Source organism: Sitophilus oryzae, unplaced genomic scaffold (assembly GCF_002938485.1).
Source record: "Sitophilus oryzae breed Bouriz unplaced genomic scaffold, Soryzae_2.0 scaffold_1307_pilon_pilon, whole genome shotgun sequence".
NCBI lineage: Eukaryota > Metazoa > Arthropoda > Insecta > Coleoptera > Curculionidae > Sitophilus > Sitophilus oryzae.
The window spans coordinates 2,968,175-2,990,994 of record NW_022145957.1 but is presented as its reverse complement, the minus strand read 5'-3'; the positions used below and the strand labels follow the sequence as shown (position 1 = coordinate 2,990,994).

The 22,820-nt window shown below is 33.5% G+C and overlaps 1 protein-coding gene across 1 annotated transcript in view; it reads right to left on the bottom strand.

Annotated features, from left to right (window-relative positions):
* Nucleotides 1-22,820, bottom strand: part of LOC115874949 — a 229,193-nt gene that overhangs the window by 204,116 nt on the left and 2,257 nt on the right. Inside the window, exon 3 of the mRNA XM_030890257.1 lies at nucleotides 2,911-3,151. Within this exon, the coding sequence (XP_030746117.1) occupies nucleotides 2,911-3,151 (241 nt within the window). The remainder of the gene's footprint in view (nucleotides 1-2,910; nucleotides 3,152-22,820) is intronic.

Here is a 22,820-nt window from a genome sequence, read left to right as displayed (position 1 = left end):
GGTAACGAAAGAAAAAGAAGAAACACATGACGAGACGATAAACCAGATGCACGATCTTCTTCAGCAACTTCTATCATTTTTGGATGTTCTTCGTTCTTCTCCATTTATTAAATTATAATTATGGGCAATATAAGTAAGTTTTCGGTCTTTTTCATGGTAAGTCTGTTTCTTCTTGGCTGATGAGAACAAATCCATAAGTACTACAGCCATCATACTTTTTTTAGAGCTGGGTAAATGAAAAGAGTAGAGCGGAAAAAATAAATATTTCCAATATTATCGATCTTGCGGTAATATTACGTAATATTACCAAAATTACCGGCAATATTACCCTTGACATCAATAGGTAAGAGTCAAACAGAACAACAAAAAAAGATAACGTAATAAAAATACAAACTACAAACTACAATAATTATTATTATATACAGGGTGAGTTTCTATGGGGGTTTCTATGGGTTACTATATTTCGGGTGATGTTCTCTATGGGTATCTCGGAAACTACTGGAGATAGCGAGTCGGTTAAATAGGGAAAAAATTGCAGTTTTGTGGGGTCATAAATATGCGCCTTTCAAATTTTTTTAAAATTTCATGGCTTACTAGATATTTCGAAAAAAACAAATTTTGGCTATTTTAAAAATTGTCCCTAATTCCCTTATAAACTATTTTAGACAAAAAATGTTCAGATAAAAGTTGTAGATAATCACATCCCTAATGGGTTTGTGTTCTCCGATTTTTTCTAAAGCCTGTCATTTTTGACATATGACACAAACATATGCTTTTTTAAATGGAAACCATAGTTGGCCATGACTTCGTAAAAAGCGCCAATGTTTAAGCTTTTCAGCGATATAAGCTATAATATGTTTTTTTTTTTGAAAAATTAGTGAGTTATAGCCAATTCTTATATTTTTTAAACAATTTCACTTAGCCAAGGAAACAAGATCAATCGTCGTGAAATTTGAAACTGTCACTTCCAAACTTTGTAAATTAAAATAAACAAAAATTGTAAATATGAATTTTTCAAATGAAGAAAAGCGTGGAGGATTATTGGTTCAACTTTTCTTGGCCACACATTTTCTTGGCCATACAGTTTTGAGGATACGTTAACCTGAACGTTACTTTTGTTTTTTAGAGAACGGTTTCAAGACATTTTAGAAAAGTTAAATTTAGATACTCGCGCATCAATAGGTTGGTTCCAACATGACTTTCATTATGATACCCCCCCCCTATAATAAAAAAAATGTTAAACACTTATTTTCTACTAGTTTCGGGTCCTCCGACGTTTCTTGACATTTTGGTGAATTTGCCTTTCCCATTTCTTCTCTCAAAATCTCGATTTTTATGTTTACGTCGTCCCCAATTAGTGTTATTTTGTCTTGTAGTTCCGTAGAATTTTCTATAATTTCTGTTATCTTAATGTTTATACTTTCTTCCAAATTTATTATTTTATTATTAAAGCTAGCCTGTATATCTTTAGAATTTTCTATGATCATATCTTCTAATTTTTGGGAATTTTCCATAATTTTATCACTGATTTTATTATTCAAATGGTCTTCTAATTTTTGTAAGGACGAGTCAAGGTCACCTTCCAACTCAAAGCAAAATATATCAGGATCCTCACCTTCCTCCACCAAAACGTCTCTCAGTCTAGCTTGGAAAATGCTTTTCTTTTCATCTGTCTCGCACTCTCTCTCTTCCAATATACATTTCAGTTCGGACACTTTCAAGTCTTTCAACAATTTTTTCGGAGCCATTGTCAGTCTTTTTATTTTTCTAGTCTATACATCACACACCCCACACCTGACACCAATTGTTACGTTTTTCGTCGGTTCCGTGTGGATAGAAAGTCACAATTTATTTAAACACAATTTATTTAACACTAATTTACAAAAACAATAACGATTAAAAGACTTAAAGAACTATTTATAACTTATTTACAATTTATCTAACAGGAATTTATTTTGAATTTAGCGCGGCGCAATTATTTTCGGCGATTGTAACTGTACGCGTCGACCGGTTGTTGTTCTCTCTCCTCTTCAGGCTTCGGGCGTCGGCTTATATATGAGAGAAACAGACAATCTAGATTTGTCTCGAAAATTCCTAACCGCGTTCTTCGTCCCACCATTCGTTTTCGAACGTCGCCGTGCGTATGAGTCATAGCCGAGTGGCCAGGCCTATGGCCGAGTTCACACGGGTCCGCAACATTATAATGGAATTTTTAAAATAGCCAAAATTTTTTTTTTAAATATCTAGTAAGCCATGAACTTTTTCAAAAATCTGAAAGACACATATTTATGACTCCACAAAACTGCAATTCTTTCCCCATTTAACCAACTCTCTATCTCCAGTAGTTCCCGAGATACCCATAGAGAACATCGTAGGAAACTCACCCTGTATAGTTTATGAAACCACACGTTTTCTGAAAAAAAGTAAAAAAAAAGAACAAAAACTTATAAAAATCAGACTTTTCTGTACGGTCTTCAGATTAAATTGAATAAAAAATGGTCCAATAATCCTCAGATCGATTACTGTCTCTTATATTAGTTAGTTAGTACCGTTACAGAATAGATAGCACGCACGGACATATTACAGTTGTAACACGTGAATTTAAAGAAAATACCAAAGAAGAAACTTCTAAAGTGGAAAACCGGCTTTAAATATACAAAATTAATTTTGTAACTTTTCTCAGATCTTATACATTTTCTACTTAATATTCTATATTTTCTACGCACTTTTCTACATACAGGTAGAAAGTTAATTTTCTACGCGTTGTTACGCAATCTTGGCCGACCGCATTTTTAAATCCTTATCTTTTATATCTGTTTCTATATCGAATCGGACGTTCCCAACGCTGTATTAGATCTATCATATGTTATATCAACCGCACCTTCAGAACTAATTTTGAGATATATTTACCTTTAGGAAGTATTGCTTTTTCAGATCTATTCCATTTATTAATTGGCTTGCTTGACAGAGCGTAATAAACATGAACCCCAAAATGTGGGATATCTTGAGCTGCCACATACTCCGTCAGGTCTGGTGAACAGTCTGTTGAATAACAGACACTGACTTCAGTGTCGCCCGATATTTCACGCATAGCTTTATCTCTTCTCTCATCCAATTCTTGTTCAATTATATTTTTGGCTAACTCGTTCAGCTAATTAATTGATGGGCATATAATAAAAGTGTATACGTGGGCATATATTAACAGTGAGACATACAAGGCTACGCGCGCTTATAGGTTCGTTCCAACCGGACCGAGAACCGATCCTGGGACGGTAATTTCTAGTCGCCCACTTATTGTATGAAAAGTTTGATCGTTTGTCAAGATTAACAAATGAATTGACTGATAGGAAATTACCGTTCTAGGACGGTTCTCTCGTCCGGTTGGAACAAAAAGGAACAAACATAATTACAGCGCGTAGCCTAGTTACATTTTTAAAGTCTATATCGTGCAGGATTTTTGAAGTGAAACTTCTAACGCGCCCTGGGGGTAAAAATTCGAGGAGGAAAATAAAATATTGATATTTTGGTGAAAGTTTGAAACACCCTGTAGAGTATGTTAACAAAGCAATGAATTTAAAAATTAATTTATCATCTAGGTGAATATTACATTTCCTCGATAGTTTGTTTTTTGATTCATCTCAATAGCTTATTTTTTGAAAATATTCACTTTTGAAGAAGACACAAAACCATGGTTTGGCTTTTGTTCCTAGTTAACAGACCTATAAAATAGTGGTTATGATTTATGTAATGGCACTGTCTTTGAAAAATCATATATTATTATCTGTTGGGCAGTTACTCTAGCAGATATGGTTTTAGGTCCGAGAGTTAAACTCTACCATGATCAATTAAAGCAACAATAGACGATTATTCAGAACTTAAAACAATCTCTACAAGGTCAATAAACAAGAATAATATGACATTTCAATCACAGTGACATGACAAAAACAATAAGCACCAGAGTGGTGCTCATCAGATATGTGTAAAAGTAATAAATTTTCAAATTGTTACATTTCTTGTATTTATATTACTAGTTAAACTTTGTAGTTATAGCGTTTTTTAAACCACTACCACTGCGAATGACAGCTTTTCATCGGAGAGCAGTCGTGGATAAGGTCCCATACAGCACGTGCAAATAAAATTACGTTTCCACAAGGGAGACACATGATAACTTTTTTTAGCATTTAGATTTTAGAATGAGTGGGAGGGAGGTTAATCACTGCGACCTTACAGATCTATTGTGTCCCCCTTTTTTGAGTTATAACTCATCATACAGTCTTTGACAAAAGCCAGTATCTGGGACGGTTTTATAGAGGGTAGTTCTTCCATCTCCAATATCAGTCGTTCATAGCACGAACGGTTGTCGTCTCGGCGCACTCAGTGATGAGTTGTACTGGTGTTTCCCCATTTTCCCCATAGAATCTGCAGTCGCCGTTTCTTCTTAGTTTCAATCTACTAAGGTGTTCATTGAGGAGACAGTGTCCTGTTAAAAACCCCGTGACAATCCGAAGATTGTTATTACTTAAACCCAGGAAGATCTGTGATTTTTCTTGATCGTAAGCCCTCAGAAACTTCTTCGAGTTTCTTACTTCGACCGTTGCAAGATTCCCATTCCAGGTTACGGATGGAATCTTCCAAGTTCTTGAGTTCCGCCTTGAGTTGGTTACCACTTGGAAAGCAGAACGGTTCTGGTCCAGTTAGCGGAGTGTTCGCTCCTTTTCTAGCTAGATCATTTGCTTTTTCATTGCCTTCTATCTGGAAATAAAATACAACAAAGTCCAACAGAGTGCTCGATGAATGAGTATGCTAACAAACCAACTGCTTGGAGGGAAAAGAGGAGAAAAAAATGACTAAATGAGGTCCACCAAATCGTGACGATATACCAGTGTTTACATATTTTAGTATGTTGTTATACTAGGTACTTATATTTTTAATACATTTTGATACAAATTCTGTTCTTTTACAGTATTTTCTTACTTCTGGTTTCTGCAGTGTAAATAATTATTATTATTATGTTATTTGCGCTATTGCGTTCCATGATATAAAGAAATATAAGAATTTTATTTTTTAACCACTTAATCCATTTTATATATAAGAAAAATGGTACATTTAATACAAAACAAAAATGGAACAATTTTAAGGCTACTTCTCTTGAACTTAAGATCGAGATACTTTTGGAAAATACTAAGTTTTGCCTTCCTAATTTTCGTTCTAAAAAGATATAATTGGTATAATTGAATAAATATTTCTTAAAAAGAACAAAAAGTTAGGCATCAAAACTTGTATTATTTCTTAAATTCTTTCTTAAGAAGTAGTTTTATCTAGCACAAGATGTATATACGAAGCAAAATACATACGTATACACGCGGTAGTCACAACTGCAATGTGTAAGCAGAGTTTAGACGTAATACACAAGCACTGTATATCCTTTTTTTTTATAGGTGGGAAACGCCTTTAGGGCCAGAGTGGGGATCTCCCTCATGCGAGAGGGTCTACCCACTAAAAACCCATCTGTGCTCTAAGCTCGCCAATCTCGGTACCGCCGAAGGTATTTCATCAAGATTAGAGACTTATCATACTTCTATGTTGGTCTTGTCTGTACCCAGATCTTGTCTTTTTCGTCCTTCGCCTTTTTCTTCATAATGTTCCTTAACATGCCGCAAATCGCTTCGGTATTTTCATTTGATGATGTTAGAAGGTTTCCGACGTTTACTCTAGAAATCTTCGTACCACATACTGTTTCTGCGTTTTCCCGTAAATCTTCGTGCGCGTGACACTCAAATAGTGTGTGGTTAGCCGAGTCTGACTCCTCGCAATACCAGCATTTAGGAGAGTCAGCCTTGCGGATCCTGTGCAGATACTCGCCAAATACTCCATGGCCAGTCATGGCTTGCGTGATGTAGTAGTCCGTATTTGCTTGGTCGCATTTTATCCAATCTTTAATATTGGGTATGAAAGTCTTTGTCCATCCGCTATATGCTTCCCATCGTGTCTGCCATTGCTCTAGTACCATGTTTCTGACCTCTTTCCGGAAGGAAGTTCCATTTTTATATATTTGATTTCTTTCCTGGTTCAGTAGACTGACTGGAGGTATCTTAGCAAGACACAGTACCGCTACTGTTGGACATGTGCAGTATGCCGATGCAACCCTGAGTGCTAACTTCCTATTTATCCTTTCTAGCATGTTTTCGTAATGCTTGAAGCGCCTGGATCTGTCCCAGATCGGCGATGTGTAGAGTATGGTCGAATGAACTACCGAAGCGAGAAGTCTTCTTTTTTCCGCGCGTGGTCCTTCGATATTGGGAGTTATTCTTGTCAGATGCTGGATGATTAGTCGATTTATCCCTGATTTCTGTGACGTGTGAAGTCATTCGCATGCCCGAGTCGAACCAGACCCCATGTATTTAACCTTCTTTTGAGGTTTTATAACTAAATTATCCAGCTTTATGCTTAGATCTTTTGCCTTGCGTTGTCCAACGAGAATGACCAGCTCAGTTTTTTCGAGGGCCAGTTTGACGCCCATGCTTTCCAACTTATTTTTAATCGCTAGCGCAGCCGTCTGAATCTTTTCTTCGAGGATCGTGTAGGTGGATGCAGTTATTAAGAGGGCTAGATCGTCCGCGTAAGCTAAGATCGTGTTGCCCAGGCCTGTATCGGTTCTAAGTATCTGATAAAATATATTCCAGAGGGTGGGTCCGAGGATCGAACCTTGAGGGAAGCACTGTGTATCCTACGGCACACTGTGTATCCCTAACTTTGTGTATACGTAAATGCTATACTGTGGCTACATTGTGAGGCGGACATTTAACCTTTGTGCATACGTGTTGAACTACAATGTGTAAACGTAGCATATTTACATCGGGGGAATTGTGTCACCCTCTGTCTACATCTAATAATGTAAACATATCGTAAATGTGATTTGATGTGCTGTATGGTGTATTTCACTGGAAAGAAAACTAATTAATAACAATAAACAAAAGAATATAGATATTGGGCGCCAGACATGTACAGAGAAAGAAAACACAGTTGTATATTACTTAAAACTAATGACTATATTTATTCATGATGTTATTTGATGGTAAATAACATTGTAAAATTTTAATAATTATAGTGGTTATATGTTGACGAAAGTTATATTAAAAATAGTATTAACTATGTTCAATGAAAAAGACTACGGAAAATACAATATAGAGCTATAGAAAATATAAAAAAGGTAGCATTACTTTAATTAATTTGTTATATTTTATACGATGTTAAATCTGAGATATTGCAAGTCGTAGATTCTAGAATCGGTTCGGTTATTCATCTGTCAAAATGACACAATAATAATTTATATAGAAAGTAATACTATTACAAAACGTAATATTCGCAAAGAAACCAAGATCTAAATCATATTTTAAATACTATACTGTCTACAATATAAACCTACCTCGAAACGCTTCCGAGGGCTCACTAATAAACAAAAGAACTGTCCTTTCTTCCATTAACATTCTGGAGGACAACAGCAAAAGTACACCAACGTGTCAGCAAAATACAAATACGAGTTAAGGTGGGCCAATCCAAAGCTCTACCCTAAAAATACGCAGTAATAGTAACAAATCTAATAAAGATAATAACTCATCTTTACCTGTAGCTTCGAACTGGCAGCTGATTCAAATTATGCAGGAAGATTTAAATTACCATTTCTAAAAGTCGGGTTTGCGATCGTGCCGCAAACGCCGCAAACCGGCCAAACCAAAAAGTAAGGTTAAGCGCGGAGAGCGATGTTAACAGCGCTCCACAGAAGCAGTGAAACGATAACAGGGTTGTTGACTAGAGAACGTAAAAATTACGCCAAACGTTTCAAATAAAATATCAGGCCTGATCGATACGGGTTCCGGTGACGATACGCCAGACATCATATATTATACCGGGTGCGTCTGAAAAGTGGCTCACACCTATAACTTTTTATTTTTTCAAATAAAAAAACGAGATTTGGTATGTTCGTATATGACATAAATTAGGATTGATTGACGTATTCAATCGTTTTTGGTCACATCCCGTTTAACCGGAAATGACAACTTTTGATTTTTAAATGACACCCTCGGTATTTTTTACTTTATTCGATATAAAATGGCATTCTGAATAGAATGACATATCATATGTCAACTTTTGACATTCTCGCTAAATAAAAACTCTCGTATTTTAAAATTCAATCTAGAGTGCCATAGCTATGTTAAAAACACTAATAATTCTTAATCAAGGAGGTTTGAAAAAACAGATTTTATCGTCTAATGTTTTAGTGTCTTGTCCTGGCCAGTTAGAAGACGCTCAAATTGTATTTTTAATCATATCTCAATTTTTTCAAATGGAACGGGGGTGGCTCATATTTGGAAAAAGCATTTTTTTACGAAAAATTTGATACCACACACTTGGTATTTCGAGTCAAATTTTCGTTACGAACCGCTAGTTATAATTTCAAATAAACCATATGCAAAAATGTCAAAACTTGACATATGATATGTCATTCTATTCAGAGTGTTATTTTGAATAAAGTAAAAAAATACCGAGGATTCCATTTAAAAATCAAAAGTTGGAGTCATTTCCAGTGAAACAGGAAGTGACCAAAAACAATTGAATACATCAATCAATCCTAATTTATGTCATATACTAACATACCAAATCTCGTTTTTTAAACTGAAAAAATAAAAAAGTTATAGGGGTGAGCCACTTTTGAGACGCACCCGGTATATAAAAAAGACATGTAACGAACTAAAAACGTTACATAGTGCAGATACCAATTTGTGAAAATATTAATTATACCCATTACAATCGTGTAAGGGCAGACAGTAAAACAGACAGATACTGTATTTTATATAGATACAAAATGAATGAAGCTAAAAATTCTCAGAAATAAACACAATATAAACACATACAACGAGCTTTCAAATCACATAGTACATTTCATATACTTAGCCATTTAAATTGACTGACAATGAGTCAGAAACACGTGCGCATGCGTCGTAGTCGTAAAAAAGCGTTCCTGGCGTTGCTAAAGTAGTTTAAAATTAACTTCCAATTTAGAATAACTATAACTATTATATAAATATATAAACTGTCTGAACACTTTTAGAGTCCTCTCAGACGATCAATTATTTAATACAGGCGGACTGTGCAGGCCAGTTTGCGCAGTTTAACGTCGCACACATACGCAGTTTCATAGTACAGTTTTAGCTACAAAATGAAATGAGTGACGCCCTCACTTCGACACATTTTTAGCCGACCATACCAACAGGCAGGATTGGAAAAAATCATGATTTTTTTAAAAAAATCAAAAAAATCATATTTTTTTATTTAAATCAGATTTTTTTTATTTTTTTTTATTTTAATAGAAAACATTATTTAAATCGGATTTCCAAATAATTAGGACTTAATTCCAATTAAATTCCTATCCTAAATGGCTAAATCTTCATAACTCTGCCCGCAATACTGACAACGCATGTGATTTTCCCAGACATCGGTCACCAATATATTCTGCAAAAAAAGTCGCTCGCTTCAGATCATAAGGATTTTTTTTTGAAATGTCACAAGTGTATTATTTTTGTAATTTCAACGCCTAGACATAAAAATAAAGCACTTTACGCCTAAGTACAAAAGTGCAAAAAATATATTATTAAACTGATATTAAGCGTCAATTTCTACGAGTGTACAAATTGTTACTCGATTACTTACAAGGCATTACTTTTTATATTATTTGCAACGTTTGGAATTGATTAAAAAATTATTTGTAATGTTTAATTTGTAAAAATATAGTATATTCTACTCGGAGTAAAAATGTACTTTTGTGCCTCCCTGTTTACGCTAGTCCGTCAAACGTACAACCTCGTCAAAAAAAGTATAATTTTTATTCCTTACACAATACACTATTGTTCGGAAATAGTCTTAAGTCGAGAATGAAATTAGTATTATCAGTATTATCTATTGTCAAAGTGTAAAATAAAAAGATATAAAACAGCATATTTTCTGACAACGCTTTGAAGATATAGCATCAAAAGAACCTTTTTCGGCACTAGAGGTAGCGAATGAAATGTATTCGAACATCATTTTATTTGTCACTTGTACATAAATTTCAAAATAAATCCCTACCCTTTAGAAGTCATGGATTCACACGAAATTATTTCAAAAATCGGTCCAACATTTTAATTGATGAATAGACATGTAGTAGGCATAATATGTGTTATACAAATCATTTTTTATATAGTTTTATAACATTTACATTTTTTTTATTTATTAAACGTATTTAATGTTAAAATAGCAAGTGTAACATTTTATTTAACGAATAGATATAGGGTATATATTATATATGTTATACAAATATTTTGTATAGTTTTCTAGGACACATTTTGATAACTTTTACAGTTATTTTTCGATTTATTGTAAAGTTTTAAAAAAGTTGATTTTTTTTATTTAAATCACATGATTAAAATTAAAAAAATCACTTGATTTAAATCATGATGACCCTTTAGAAGTCATGGATTCACACAAAATTATTTCAAAAATCGGTCCAACATTTTAATTGATGAATAGACATGTAGTAGGCATAATATGTGTTATACAAATCATTTTTTATATAGTTTTATAACATTTACATTTTTTTTATTTATTAAACGTATTTAATGTTAAAATAGCAAGTGTAACATTTTATTTAACGAATAGATATAGGGTATATATTATATATGTTATACAAATATTTTGTATAGTTTTCTAGGACACATTTTGATAACTTTTACAGTTATTTTTCGATTTATTGTAAAGTTTTAAAAAAGTTGATTTTTTTTATTTAAATCACATGATTAAAATTTAAAAAATCACTTGATTTAAATCATGATTTAAATAATTTGATTTAAATCATGCCAACCCTGCCAACAGGCATGGTAGGCTATTAAGATCGGCAAAAAAAAGTTTTTTTAATTTCACTCAAAATGAGCTATTTGGGTCATTAATGGCCTAAATACAAAATATTATCATGGTGTCTGTCTGTCTGTCCGTCTGTAACACGATAACTCAAAAACCGCTAAACCGATTTTAACCAAATTAGGCACAAAAATACTGTGGCATCCGAGAATCTGACCATTAGTTTTTGATGGGGGTGGGGGGTTGGTAAGGGGGTATGGAAGGGGCTAAAAATTTTAAAAAATCGTAACTCCAAAATTACAGTAGCTAGCAAAACGCGGTTTTTGAATTTAAGATTAGGAATAATATTTGCAACAAAATATGTAATAACATCAAAACCAGGGCAAGTCGCAGTTTTTGAGATATTCCGTGTTTCCGTAGTCCGCTTTTCAGAAAGTCCGTGTGAAGAACTCCAAACTCCCATCGGACGCGACCCCAGGTGGCGGATAGGGGAAATAACCGAGGACCGAATTTGGAAAATTTTCTTTACTTTGAAACTAAAAGAACTGCCTACCAACTTTTTATTAACATATTTTAGTATGGGCGGCTGTACGTGCCAATTTTTTGTTAGTGAAAATGCCAGGGAAAATGCCCTCCTGAAATACAATTTTGTATTGCATTTTACTCGCTTGTGCAATAAAGAAAAAGCAGAAAAACAACGGTTAGCTAATAAAGTAAAAAGTAAATGGATCAAAGAACTTTAATGAGATAGTTATTCCCATGTCAATTTTCTTTCTGATTTAAAAGTTGAAAAAAACGATTGATTTAAATTAAATTAATAATGGACGAGGAAACTTACTTAGAACTATAGAAACTGATTTCTTCGAAAAACTGCCACAGTATGATGCGCATCATTCATGTACCAAAAGAGTTTCTACAGTTTTTGAGCGACGTTTTACCCTGCGATGGATGAGATTGTCACTTAAAGTTGCTAAACTGGCTAGTTTTGATAATGGGCTCTTTCACTATATTTTGGAATTAGCATAATTGAATAAAGCAATTAATTCTAGAATTTTCTGCTATCTCACTTTCGAAAAATTTGAAGTCGTTCTTAAGAAAATAAATAAAAACAAAAAATCCCAGAATAAAAAGCCGCACTTTATTTTTAATACGTCACACCTGGCATGTTGAAAAGCAGCAACACGGCCGCGGCCGGGCCTCCATGCTGACCCACCACCACCTCCACACAAGGCCATTCAACCTTTTCCAATATGACGGAGATAGAAGTGCTTTATTTGGCGCGTATTTTAAAACCTGTTTTATTTCCAAATAGACATTTTTCACACAAATGTCGGGTTAGATTACGTAATATTTCACTAATTACTTGTCTTAGTAAAAGCCTTGGTAAATGTTCTTGGAATTATAAACTACACTGGCTTGGGTCAAAAAATATGGAATATTTTTTTCTATGTTTTGCAGCATTACACAAATGGGAATAAATTTAAACTATAATAGGTGAGGATAAATAAAAAAATATAATATGTGTTTCAAGATTTTATATAGAAAAAAAAACTAAATGCCTTTTTGGGTGTTTGTAAGTAAAACTTACGCTTAGCTTAGTTTTCTTTACTCTTTCTCTTTACATAGGGCATTGTCTTTGTGGTAAAGACGTCATTCCTTTTTTTTGCATAGTTCTTTAATAAAATATTGGATATTCCGAACAATAGCAATTGTGACCTAAAAAAAGACTTACATCCAGGCCATTTATATTTTCAAATGTCAATGTTGTTAATATCTTTCTGTGATATTTTTGATGTAAAAAGCTTGATTATTCTTCTAATATTTTACTTATAGTGAGGGAAGTGTAACCAGTAGCCGTAACTACATCCTCACTAGGGTAACAGAGGCTTTAGCCTTTGGCCTTTTTGAGGCATATTTAATGCACTTCTTACCCGAGAACTACTAGTAGGAGTGAAATTATCTCTTTTAATAGCTGTCAACCATTTTTTACGAAGCTCGACATTTTTAGGGAATATAAAAGCAGAAACCTTGGGACCCCCTCTATAATTCCCGTGACAATTTGGAACAGAGCATGTAAAACGCATGCTACAATATAAAATGTTAATACCTACCCTTTAATACCTATCTTTTGATTATTGTAAGCAACACGCTTTTTACTCATTTAGGTGTAATATCTTGATAAATACTTCTAGTTCTTACACTCAAATAATTAATAATAGAGGAGTACGACAAGCACAAAAGTTTGAAATTCCCTATGTGGAATGTCTGGTTTGGATTTTTATTACACTGTTATCACAATTTTCTGATCACACCATGCACTGAACACTAAGAACTAAAGAAACGTGTTGCAGAAGCACAACAAACTAGAGATAATTAATTATTTCTGGTATGCAATCGGAACGAGAAACCACTACCGGCTTTTCAGGTTAAAGGTAAACAATTTAATAATGCGCTGCCTTCGCCGCCATATTTGCCTTGCCCATATCATGTTGATTGGAATTGAGTTGAGGTGGTGTTGGTCAAATCAAATCGCAATGTTGCCAGTTGTTGGCTGGCGCACGAGCACGGTTCTGCAATGTGATTGGGCGTATTTTTCATACGTCATCAATTGGCAGTTTACAATTAATTCAAATTAAAGCAATTTTGAGGGCCTATAAAAAAATTATTCAATGTTATGGAACTATTTTTTTTGAATAAATATACTGAAAATAGTCTTCTATTTCAGATTTTGGCCTTGAATTGGGTATTTTATTTTTTGTGAAAGAGCCCATTGTGCTCGTGGGGCTCCGCACCCACTGTTTTCCTCTCGTGGGTACTAGAGAACCCGAGCACCCACGCAGTCGGCGCTCCTGATAAGCACTATTTTATAAGTCTGTTGATGAAGACCCAAAATCAATGCTAAAATTGCGTTAAAATCGTTTTATTCAAAAGCGAATATCTCAAATAAAAATAAAAATATTGAGATGAATCTAAAACAAACTATGGAAAAAAGACGTACCTAGATGATAAAATGATTCTAAATTCCTTACTTTGTTAACATATTCTACAGGGTGTTTCAAACTTTCAAAATATCAACATTTTATTTTCCCTCGTATAATTGACAGATGGAAACATTTGCGTTTAGCCCCAGCAAGGCAACTATTAAGCTTTGGTTAGCGTGGTTATTTGGAGGGTGTTAATTCATTGGTTAGTTGGTTATTTGGTGGGGTTGGTTGGTTTTTACTAATTTATATTTGTTTTTTTAGATATTCATTGATTTTGTTTGTTTGTTTATAGATAATAAATTATATAGTGCGTCACAGCTGTTCTGCATCCGCTTTTGTCAAAACGTGATTGGTCAAGCTTAATAGTTGCCTTGCTGGGGCTAGACACAAGTGATGGAAACTTTCATTTTTAATTTTTAATTTAGAAATAGTTAATAAAAATTCAAATAATTTAGCCACAAATTGCTTAAAAAAACATCAAACTCGGCCCAATAAAACAAAATATATTAAACTTTAAATTACATCAAAATTTTAAGCTTTGCCCGATGCCCGTTTTTCGTGCTGGTAAGTGTATATCAGTAGTTCCCAAACTTATTTTTCTCGTGGACCACTTTCAAAATTTTACTGGTTTCGGTGGACCCCCTGCTGCTACATTTCTACCACATTCTTAAAGTCGCCAAAAAATAAAAATTGTGTCACTTCTGAGTTCTGTCCCTATATTCCGATATGTAAAATAAAAACGAAAAATGGTACATTTTATATCACTTTATTTATTAAAAGAATAGAATTACAAGAAAAAATATTAAGGTAATATAGGTTCAGGTCATAATTTTAATTAATGGGAAGGATGTATCTAATGGAGTGTCAGCAAACGATCAATGTTTGGCTTTATTATTGTGAGCAATAACCGCAAATCCCCCCGCTCTGTGATGTTTAATTTGCTCCTTTTTTTTGTTAAGAGGTTTGTAACGGCACTAAAACTCCTTTCGACAAGGTATGACGAGGGAAAAGCTATTAAAAATTTCCTTGCGATTTCCCACAGTCCAGGATATTTTTCGGGTATTTCTGCTTGCAGCCAAAATGTTGGGTAGCCTTTTCTAAATTTCACCTTCAGCTCCTCATTAGTGCTTAGCTCGAGCAGCTCCTCTTGTAATACAACATTGGCCACTTCCGTTTCATCAAATGGATTTATGATCCATGGTGGTATATCCATCGTCAGTATATCTTCAAACCTGGTTTTGAAGTCATCATGCAGAGCACTTAAATGTTGACTGTAGGTATGGATATCCTCATCAATACATTCTACCTGCGACAAGTTTGGAAATTGAGAGAATTCGCGCCGACTAATGTTTTGCTTCATAAATTTCAATTTCCCAAGAAAAGCCGAAATTATCCCCTTTGTTTTTATTAAATTCAGGCTGTCCCCTTGTAACTGCAAGTTAATATCATTAAATTTTTTAAACAAATCTGTCAAATACGCAATGTCTGCTTTGAATTTGATCAAGTTTTCTTTTAAATCTGGATCTCTACTTTCTAAGAACTCTAATATGGAATCGAAAACAGAGTAAAATCTCGTTAAGCATGCACCTTTCGACAACCAGCGTACTTCAGTATGTAAGAGCAGTCGTTGGAAGTCTTCATCATTTTCGTCGCACAATTGAGCAAATAAACGCGTATTCAATGCATTGCTTCTGATTTTGTTGACAGCTTTTATTACAAAATGAAGAGATTGGTTCAACCTGTCACTTAAATGTTTTGCCACAAGATGTTGTCGGTGGATTACGCAATGAATAGCTGTAAGTCCTGGTATAATTCTTTTGAGATGACTTATAAACCCACGATATCGCCCGACCATTGCAGGAGCTCCGTCTGTTGCCACTGAAATAATGTTTGTAAATGGGATCGATTTTTCCGTAAAAAAATTACTCAGGACATTAAATATTGATTCGCCTTTAGTGTCAGTCTCCAAAGTTCTGGCAAATAGCAATTCTTCGTGAATTTCTTCCTCAACAATAAATCGGACATATGCCAATAGTAATGCTTCATTACTGGGTAACGTTGACTCGTCCAGTTGTATAGAAAAATGAGTTTTTTGCAGATGATTGCACAAAAAGCTTTCGATATCAGAGCTCATTTCATCAATGCGTCTTTGTACAGTATTGTTACTTAATGGAATTCTTTTTAGTACGTCAAATGGAGATTTGTGCAAAACAGTTTTTAAAACCTCTTCAACAGCGGGTAAAATTAATTGTTCTCCGATAGTGTGCGGTTTTCCAGATTTTGCTATAAGTAATGAGATATTGTAAGATGCCCGCAAGCCATCATCGTTACTTTGAGATGTTGAAGCGAACATACTGTGCATGGTGGGTCTCTTTCCATATTTTTCTTTCAATGTTTGAAAATATTTTAAATCTTTACCTATTTTATCAGTATGACACCTTTTTAGATGATCTTCGAGCTTTGATGGTTTCATAGAGTCATTGCTCAAAACTTTGTTGCATAATAGGCACATGGGCAATTGTTTGTCTGCCTCTGATGGAACAAAACCATATTTCAAATAATCGATACTATATTGTCGACATTTTTTCTTTGCTGTAGCCATGTTTCGTGTCAGTTACCTTACCTGTAAAAAAAAATGTTTTAGTAACCAAGTTTTTTTTCTGAATATAGGTATCACACCGCAGCCTTTGTCAGCACGCGGAAATAGAATTACGGCTTGTAAAGGGACCAACTAATAAACCGCTGAGACAAATACAGACGTTTTCACAAAACGGTATCAATTTTAAAGTACATAATTTACCACTAATTTTTAATAGTATAAATAAAAATTGGTGTACTCAGTATCGAATACTGATCATATTTGTGTAGGAAAAAAATAAAAGTCGAAATCCCAAAATTGTCCATAAAAACGATAACTAACATTTTATTAAATCAATGAGTTCACGCGCTCCGTGTATTTGCGTATTTTTTGTCTGCGGCTTCATTGTTAAAACGTGACAAACTGGCATCGAAGTCCAAGCCCCGCCCTTTTCCCGTCGCCCGCGCACCGCTCGCTCTTTCCGAAAAGGAATAGTTTTGATAAAATAGTTACTTCAAAACCAATTTAAAATGATTATGAAATTACTGTTTTATAAAATTAGTAGTTATTTGCAAGAAAAATTACAAAATTAATTGCTCTGCAATATTGCTTATTCGGCCTTTTTAGAGAGGCAGTGTTTCTCTCGTGAAAAAACAATTGAATAAAACGTGCTGTGTTTGTCTTCAAATCGAAAGAGGACAATTAAAATATCTGTAAGTTACTAAGTTACCTATCTCTACAGGCCGTTGTGATCAACCGACTAGTACACGTAAACAAAATACTTAAGTACTATAACAAAAAAAAGGTAGGTTACTTACTTTTCTCCGGCACTAGCAAACACAGATATAAATTTTCTCACAACTTTTTTTCCAAATTCCGCCTTTTTTCGAAATTCCGGAAACAAATGAATGCGTTTGCCTTTGGCATCAAGTATTTATAGTGGTGATCAAGTTCATGTCTGAACAAGCATTAAGCATTGTCGGGCGGATAGCGCTTTGCAAGTCTGTACACGAAATTGTACGTAATATCGAATACGCAAGTTTGGACAAGTAACAGTCGCTTGCCTTATTAAAATATTATCTGCTTAGATAGGTACTTAAAACAATGTAGGTAGGCCCTTATAAAAACTATGCTTACATTTTTGCTCTTTACTATCAAAAGCAGATAAATTTTCGTGGACCCCCATTAACATCTTATGGACCCCCATTTTTTGTTCACGCCTACGTAGACCCCCAGCAAGTCTCCCGTGGACCCCTGGGGGTCCACCTGGACCAGTTTGGGAATCACTGGTGTATATCGTCGGCTTTATAACGAAAAAGAGTATCTGGATTTCTGCTACTTCTCTGTAGTGCAACTTAAAGAAAATAACTGACTTTATTTGGCCAATAAATACAAAGTATTTAATTTTTTAATAGTGTTTTTGTATTAACACTTAAACGCAGACCTTGAGGAAACGTTCTAAAGATAAATCGAGCGTAAATTCTAATAAGTTATTTATTTTTAGTTGTTTATTCGAGATAGGCCTTTTTATTTTAATATAATAAATTTATTACCGACCGAATAGGTATACAGGGTTGTTCACCACATACGACACGGAGTATTGTAGCTAAACGATTAGACTTTTACAAATTGTAAGTTTTGGGTTCGTTGAAGGACTATTAGAGCTACAATTAAAAATATTTTTACAAGATACAGAGTGTCCCAAATAAATAAAAAATATCAAAGTTGTATTTTTTTAAATGAAAGACCCTGTATATTATTACATTTTTAGTTTCTATGATTAAAATAAAGGTAAATTTGATTAAGGTTTATCACACTTAAACCTTACCGTTTTTGAAATATTTTCAATTTTGTAGCAGTAAAAATTTTAAGGCTTCATTTCTCCAAGAGTATCAAAGTTTTTAATACGAAATATTTACTGAAGTTTATCTATTGATCAGTTATTGTGTTGCAATAATAAAAATAATACTACCTCATACAGGGTGTCTATAAATTTATTTTAAATAATTTTTAGCTTTAAACGGCAATAACTTGTTCAATTTAAATGGAACACCCTGTATATTTTACGAGAATCAGATGCACAATTTAATTGTCTATCAAATTTTATTATACCATTTTTTCCTTCAAGTTTCATCCATTCAAGTTTTCGTAGAAAATGCATTTTCTTATAATTTAGACCTAATTTATCAATATACCTATGAAATATTGACATTTTAGATTGTTTTTAAAGCAACAAATGTCTAAAATGTGCAGGTACCAAAAACGTTAATATTACTAGCCCATTTTTGTACAAAAAGAAAAATATTTAAATCTTTATAAAAGAGTATACCATTAATTAAATATTCCACCATTATTTTCGCCCAAATATTAATTAATTACAAACCTAATTGTGTTAGTTAATAAATTATTCTAAATAAATGTGGATGTGAATCAGAAATCAATATAATAATAAGTTACGATAATTAACGTCTCTGTTGTTATAAATAAGCATTCGTCAAAAAATGAAATAACATTTTTAAGGTGTTACTTTTTACCACACTGTCTAATACACATACAAAATTCAGTTTTTTAGTCTTTGTAGCAATTATTAGGAATAAACAGAAACAGAGTAAATTAATGTAGTTTGAATACTGGAATCATATTAATTGATACTCTAACAAATATTTAAACCGTTTTTTTTACTTTTTTAATAAAGTAAACGAACTATATCTACAATATTAGTATCTGTACTCTTTAAAAATAATCTAAAATGTCAATATTCCATGGGTATATTGATAAATGAGGTCTAAATTATAAGAAAATGCATTTTGTACGAAAACTTGAAGAGATAGTTAATTGGATTATTATATATGGTTAGATAGTTAATGCTTTAATACAATTTGATAGACAATTAAATTGTGCATCTGATTCTTATAAAATATATAGGGTGTTCCATTTAAATTAAACAAGTTATTGCCGTTTAAAACTAGAAATTATTTAAAATAATTTTTTAGACCCTCTGTATAGGGTAGTATAATTTTTACAATTACAACACAAAATTTAGTAAATAGAAATACTTCAGTACACTATTTGGTTTTAAAAACTTAAATACTCCTAGAGAAATGAAGCATTAAAATTATTACTGTATTTTGAGAAAAACCTAAATATTTCAAACACGGTAAGATTAAAATGCGCTAAACCTTAATCAAGTTTACCTTTATTTTAATCGTAAAAACTAAAAATGTAATGCCCAACAATAATATACAGGATGTTCAATTTAAAAAAATACAACTTTGATATTTATTATTTATTTAGGACACTCTGTATCGTGTAAAAATATTTTTAAATAGTAGCTTTAATAGTCCTTCAACAAACCCAAAACTTACAATTTGTAAAAATCTAATAGTTTAGCTGCAATACTCCGTGTCATATGTGGTGAACAACCCTGTATACATACGCCTATGTAAAATAATAATATTTTTAAATACTTTTATTCGCTTGGATTAAATCGACTGAAAACAAAGACAGTGTTCATTCTAGAATCAAAAACAATAATAAATGAAAATACTTACTTGCTTGTTATTATTTTAATAATATTGTTTTTTATACGAAACTATTTTGTAAGTACTAATATATTTTTGGTAATTATTTAGTTCATTAAGGCAATGATTTGAAAACATCTGGTGATTTAATGACAGATTTATCACCAGTGCTTCAGGTTGTAGATCTTGATATTTTCGTAATATTGTAGATTTTGGCTCTGAGTTTAGTTTAGAATGCGATGTTCAAAAAATTAGCTATCGTTTTAGGGTTACTGTACTATAACTTTCACGAATTACCGGTAACTGCATAAACAATTCGCCTGTTTTTTTATTGCATGAGCAATACAACGGATCTAGTAAAATTGTCCGAAAACAATTGATCGAAAAGAAAATTAACTAAAGAGATAGTTGCCCGAAAAGAAAAATCATCGATCATTGACAGAAATAAAAATTTCCCAAAATGTCGATTTTTGGTAAAATATTTCCGTTTAATAAAAACCAAACTAAACAAAAACAAAACTGTTTCTTTACCCGTGCCTTTTTGATAAAAATAACTGTGGAGTAACAAGTTCTGTTTTTCCTATTCACTGATTACAAATTCGACTTCCATTCTACGTGTTTATACCGGATAGTGATTTTACAATAAATACAATTTTTCAGAAATTGACAGGGATTACAATGATAATGGCCTGACAACTATTGTATTTTTTGGGGCAACTTTCTGGTTTGCTAAAATGGCCTTAGGGATATTATAATTTCGGTCAATTTTCCATTAGGGCAATTTTTGTTTCGGTGATTTCCTTTCGGTCAATTTTCCCTTGGCCATTTGTTCTCGGACAATTTTCTGGATACGCAATACAGCTATGTGCAGAGTCTCTGACCATGGTTTGTGGCAAAAAATCAGAGACTTATTTGACTTATTCCTTTCAAGTGTTTTGAATTAGCCGCACTGTAAAAGAGAGCTGCTGTCACAATAGAACTTTTATTTTATCCCAAGCCACTATCAAAAAATAATTAGGCAGAATGTGTAATTTTCTCTCGCACGCATTTGTGCATAAGGACCTATCTCAAATTCCATCTTTCTTGTAGTATAACAATTGCATTAACAATATATATAACAAAGCCCTATCTGAACTTATGTCTCTTTGTCAGAACGAAGAATTCTAGTATTTGAGATGGGGCAAATTTTTAAATGAATATAAAATGAAAAAGGTATAATATTGAGATGTGCAAAATCGCTACTATCTTAAAAAAATACCCAATGGACATGTCATGACGTTGATATCTCAAAATCGCCAAAAATCGATATACGCCTTTTCGTCATAAAGCCGACGATATGTACACTAATACATGCTAAAGATATTTAATATTTTATTTTAATAATTTTAAATTGATTTCCGAGTTGTTCTTTAAAAAAGAATCCGCCCTAGGCAGCTTCCTTTTTTTCTTAATTGGTAAAGCGGCCCTGTTCGAACTTAACAAACTCTGTGCGATTTTTTTGTAAGATTTTAAATGCAACAGTATATATCATCTGTTATGGCTTAAATGGACACTTGGCTAGTTTTCAAACTAGCCGGTTATTTTGCAAATAGCGTAACCAACACAGCAAACTGACACCAAACCAACAAAATAACAGCGCTTTTTGTAAAATAGCTGGTAAGCAAAGGTTAGCGGGTAGCAAAGTATCCATTTTAGGTTAAGAACATAGTGGAGCGACGAGGATAGCGGCGAGCAAGCAGCGCGATACCGCGTCGAGCAAGCTTCGAGGTGCTAAAACATAGTAGAGCGGCGAGGAATAGCGATGTACTTGTACAAATTAATTATTTTCATTTGCTTATTGATAATTTAAAATGTTAACAGTGGCTGAGCTGAAATGACAAACATGAAATTTTAAAAAACCGGAGAAAGTGTAACAAGTTTTATAATCTTTACGAAAATTTGTTGCCACTTCATCTCATAACTTATCTAAAATGTACCGGTTATGGTGATTACTATCTTTCTGATCCCATAAAATATCTCTTACAAATACTATTAATCTATTAATTTTTGTGAATCTATCATTTTCTACAGGCGCGACGGAGCGACGAAAACAAAATTATTTGAATCGATCTCACCGCTCTATTTAACCTCTCGAGCAGATCACTTTACTATGTTCGCACGTACTTGCACGTACACAGGTTTGTTTTGGACGCAATGTCGCGCTGCTTGCTCGCCGCTATCCTCGTCGCGCCACTATGTTTTTAGCCTAAGGCCTAACCGCGTCGAGCAAGCCTGAAGGTTCTAAGACATAGTAGAGCGGCGAGGAATAGCGAGGTACTTGTACAAATTTATTATTTTCATTTTCTTATTGATTATTTAAAATGTTAACAGTGGCAAAATTCTGGACAATACTGTCGCAAACATTTGGTTTATTCGAAACCATCAAACCAAAAGGTGTAGTGTACATGAAATTTGTACACTTCAACATAAAATTTTCAAAACCCGGAGAGAGTGTGACAAGTTTCATAACCTTTACGAAAATTTGTTGCCACTTCATCTCATAACTTATCTAAAATATACCGGTTTAGGCGATTACTATCTTTTTGGTCCCATAAAGTATCTCTTACATACATTAAATCTATTAATTATTGGGAACCCATCGTTTTCTACAACGCGACAGAGCGACGAAAACAAAATTATTTGAATCGATCTCGCCGCTCGATCTAACCGCTCAAGCAGATCGCTTTACTATGTTCTCACGTACTTGACTTCACACTTCTTGTTTTGGAAGCGATGTCACGCTGCTAGCTCGCCGCTATCCTCGTCGCTCCACTATGTTCCTAACCTTAGCCGTAACATATTATCTAC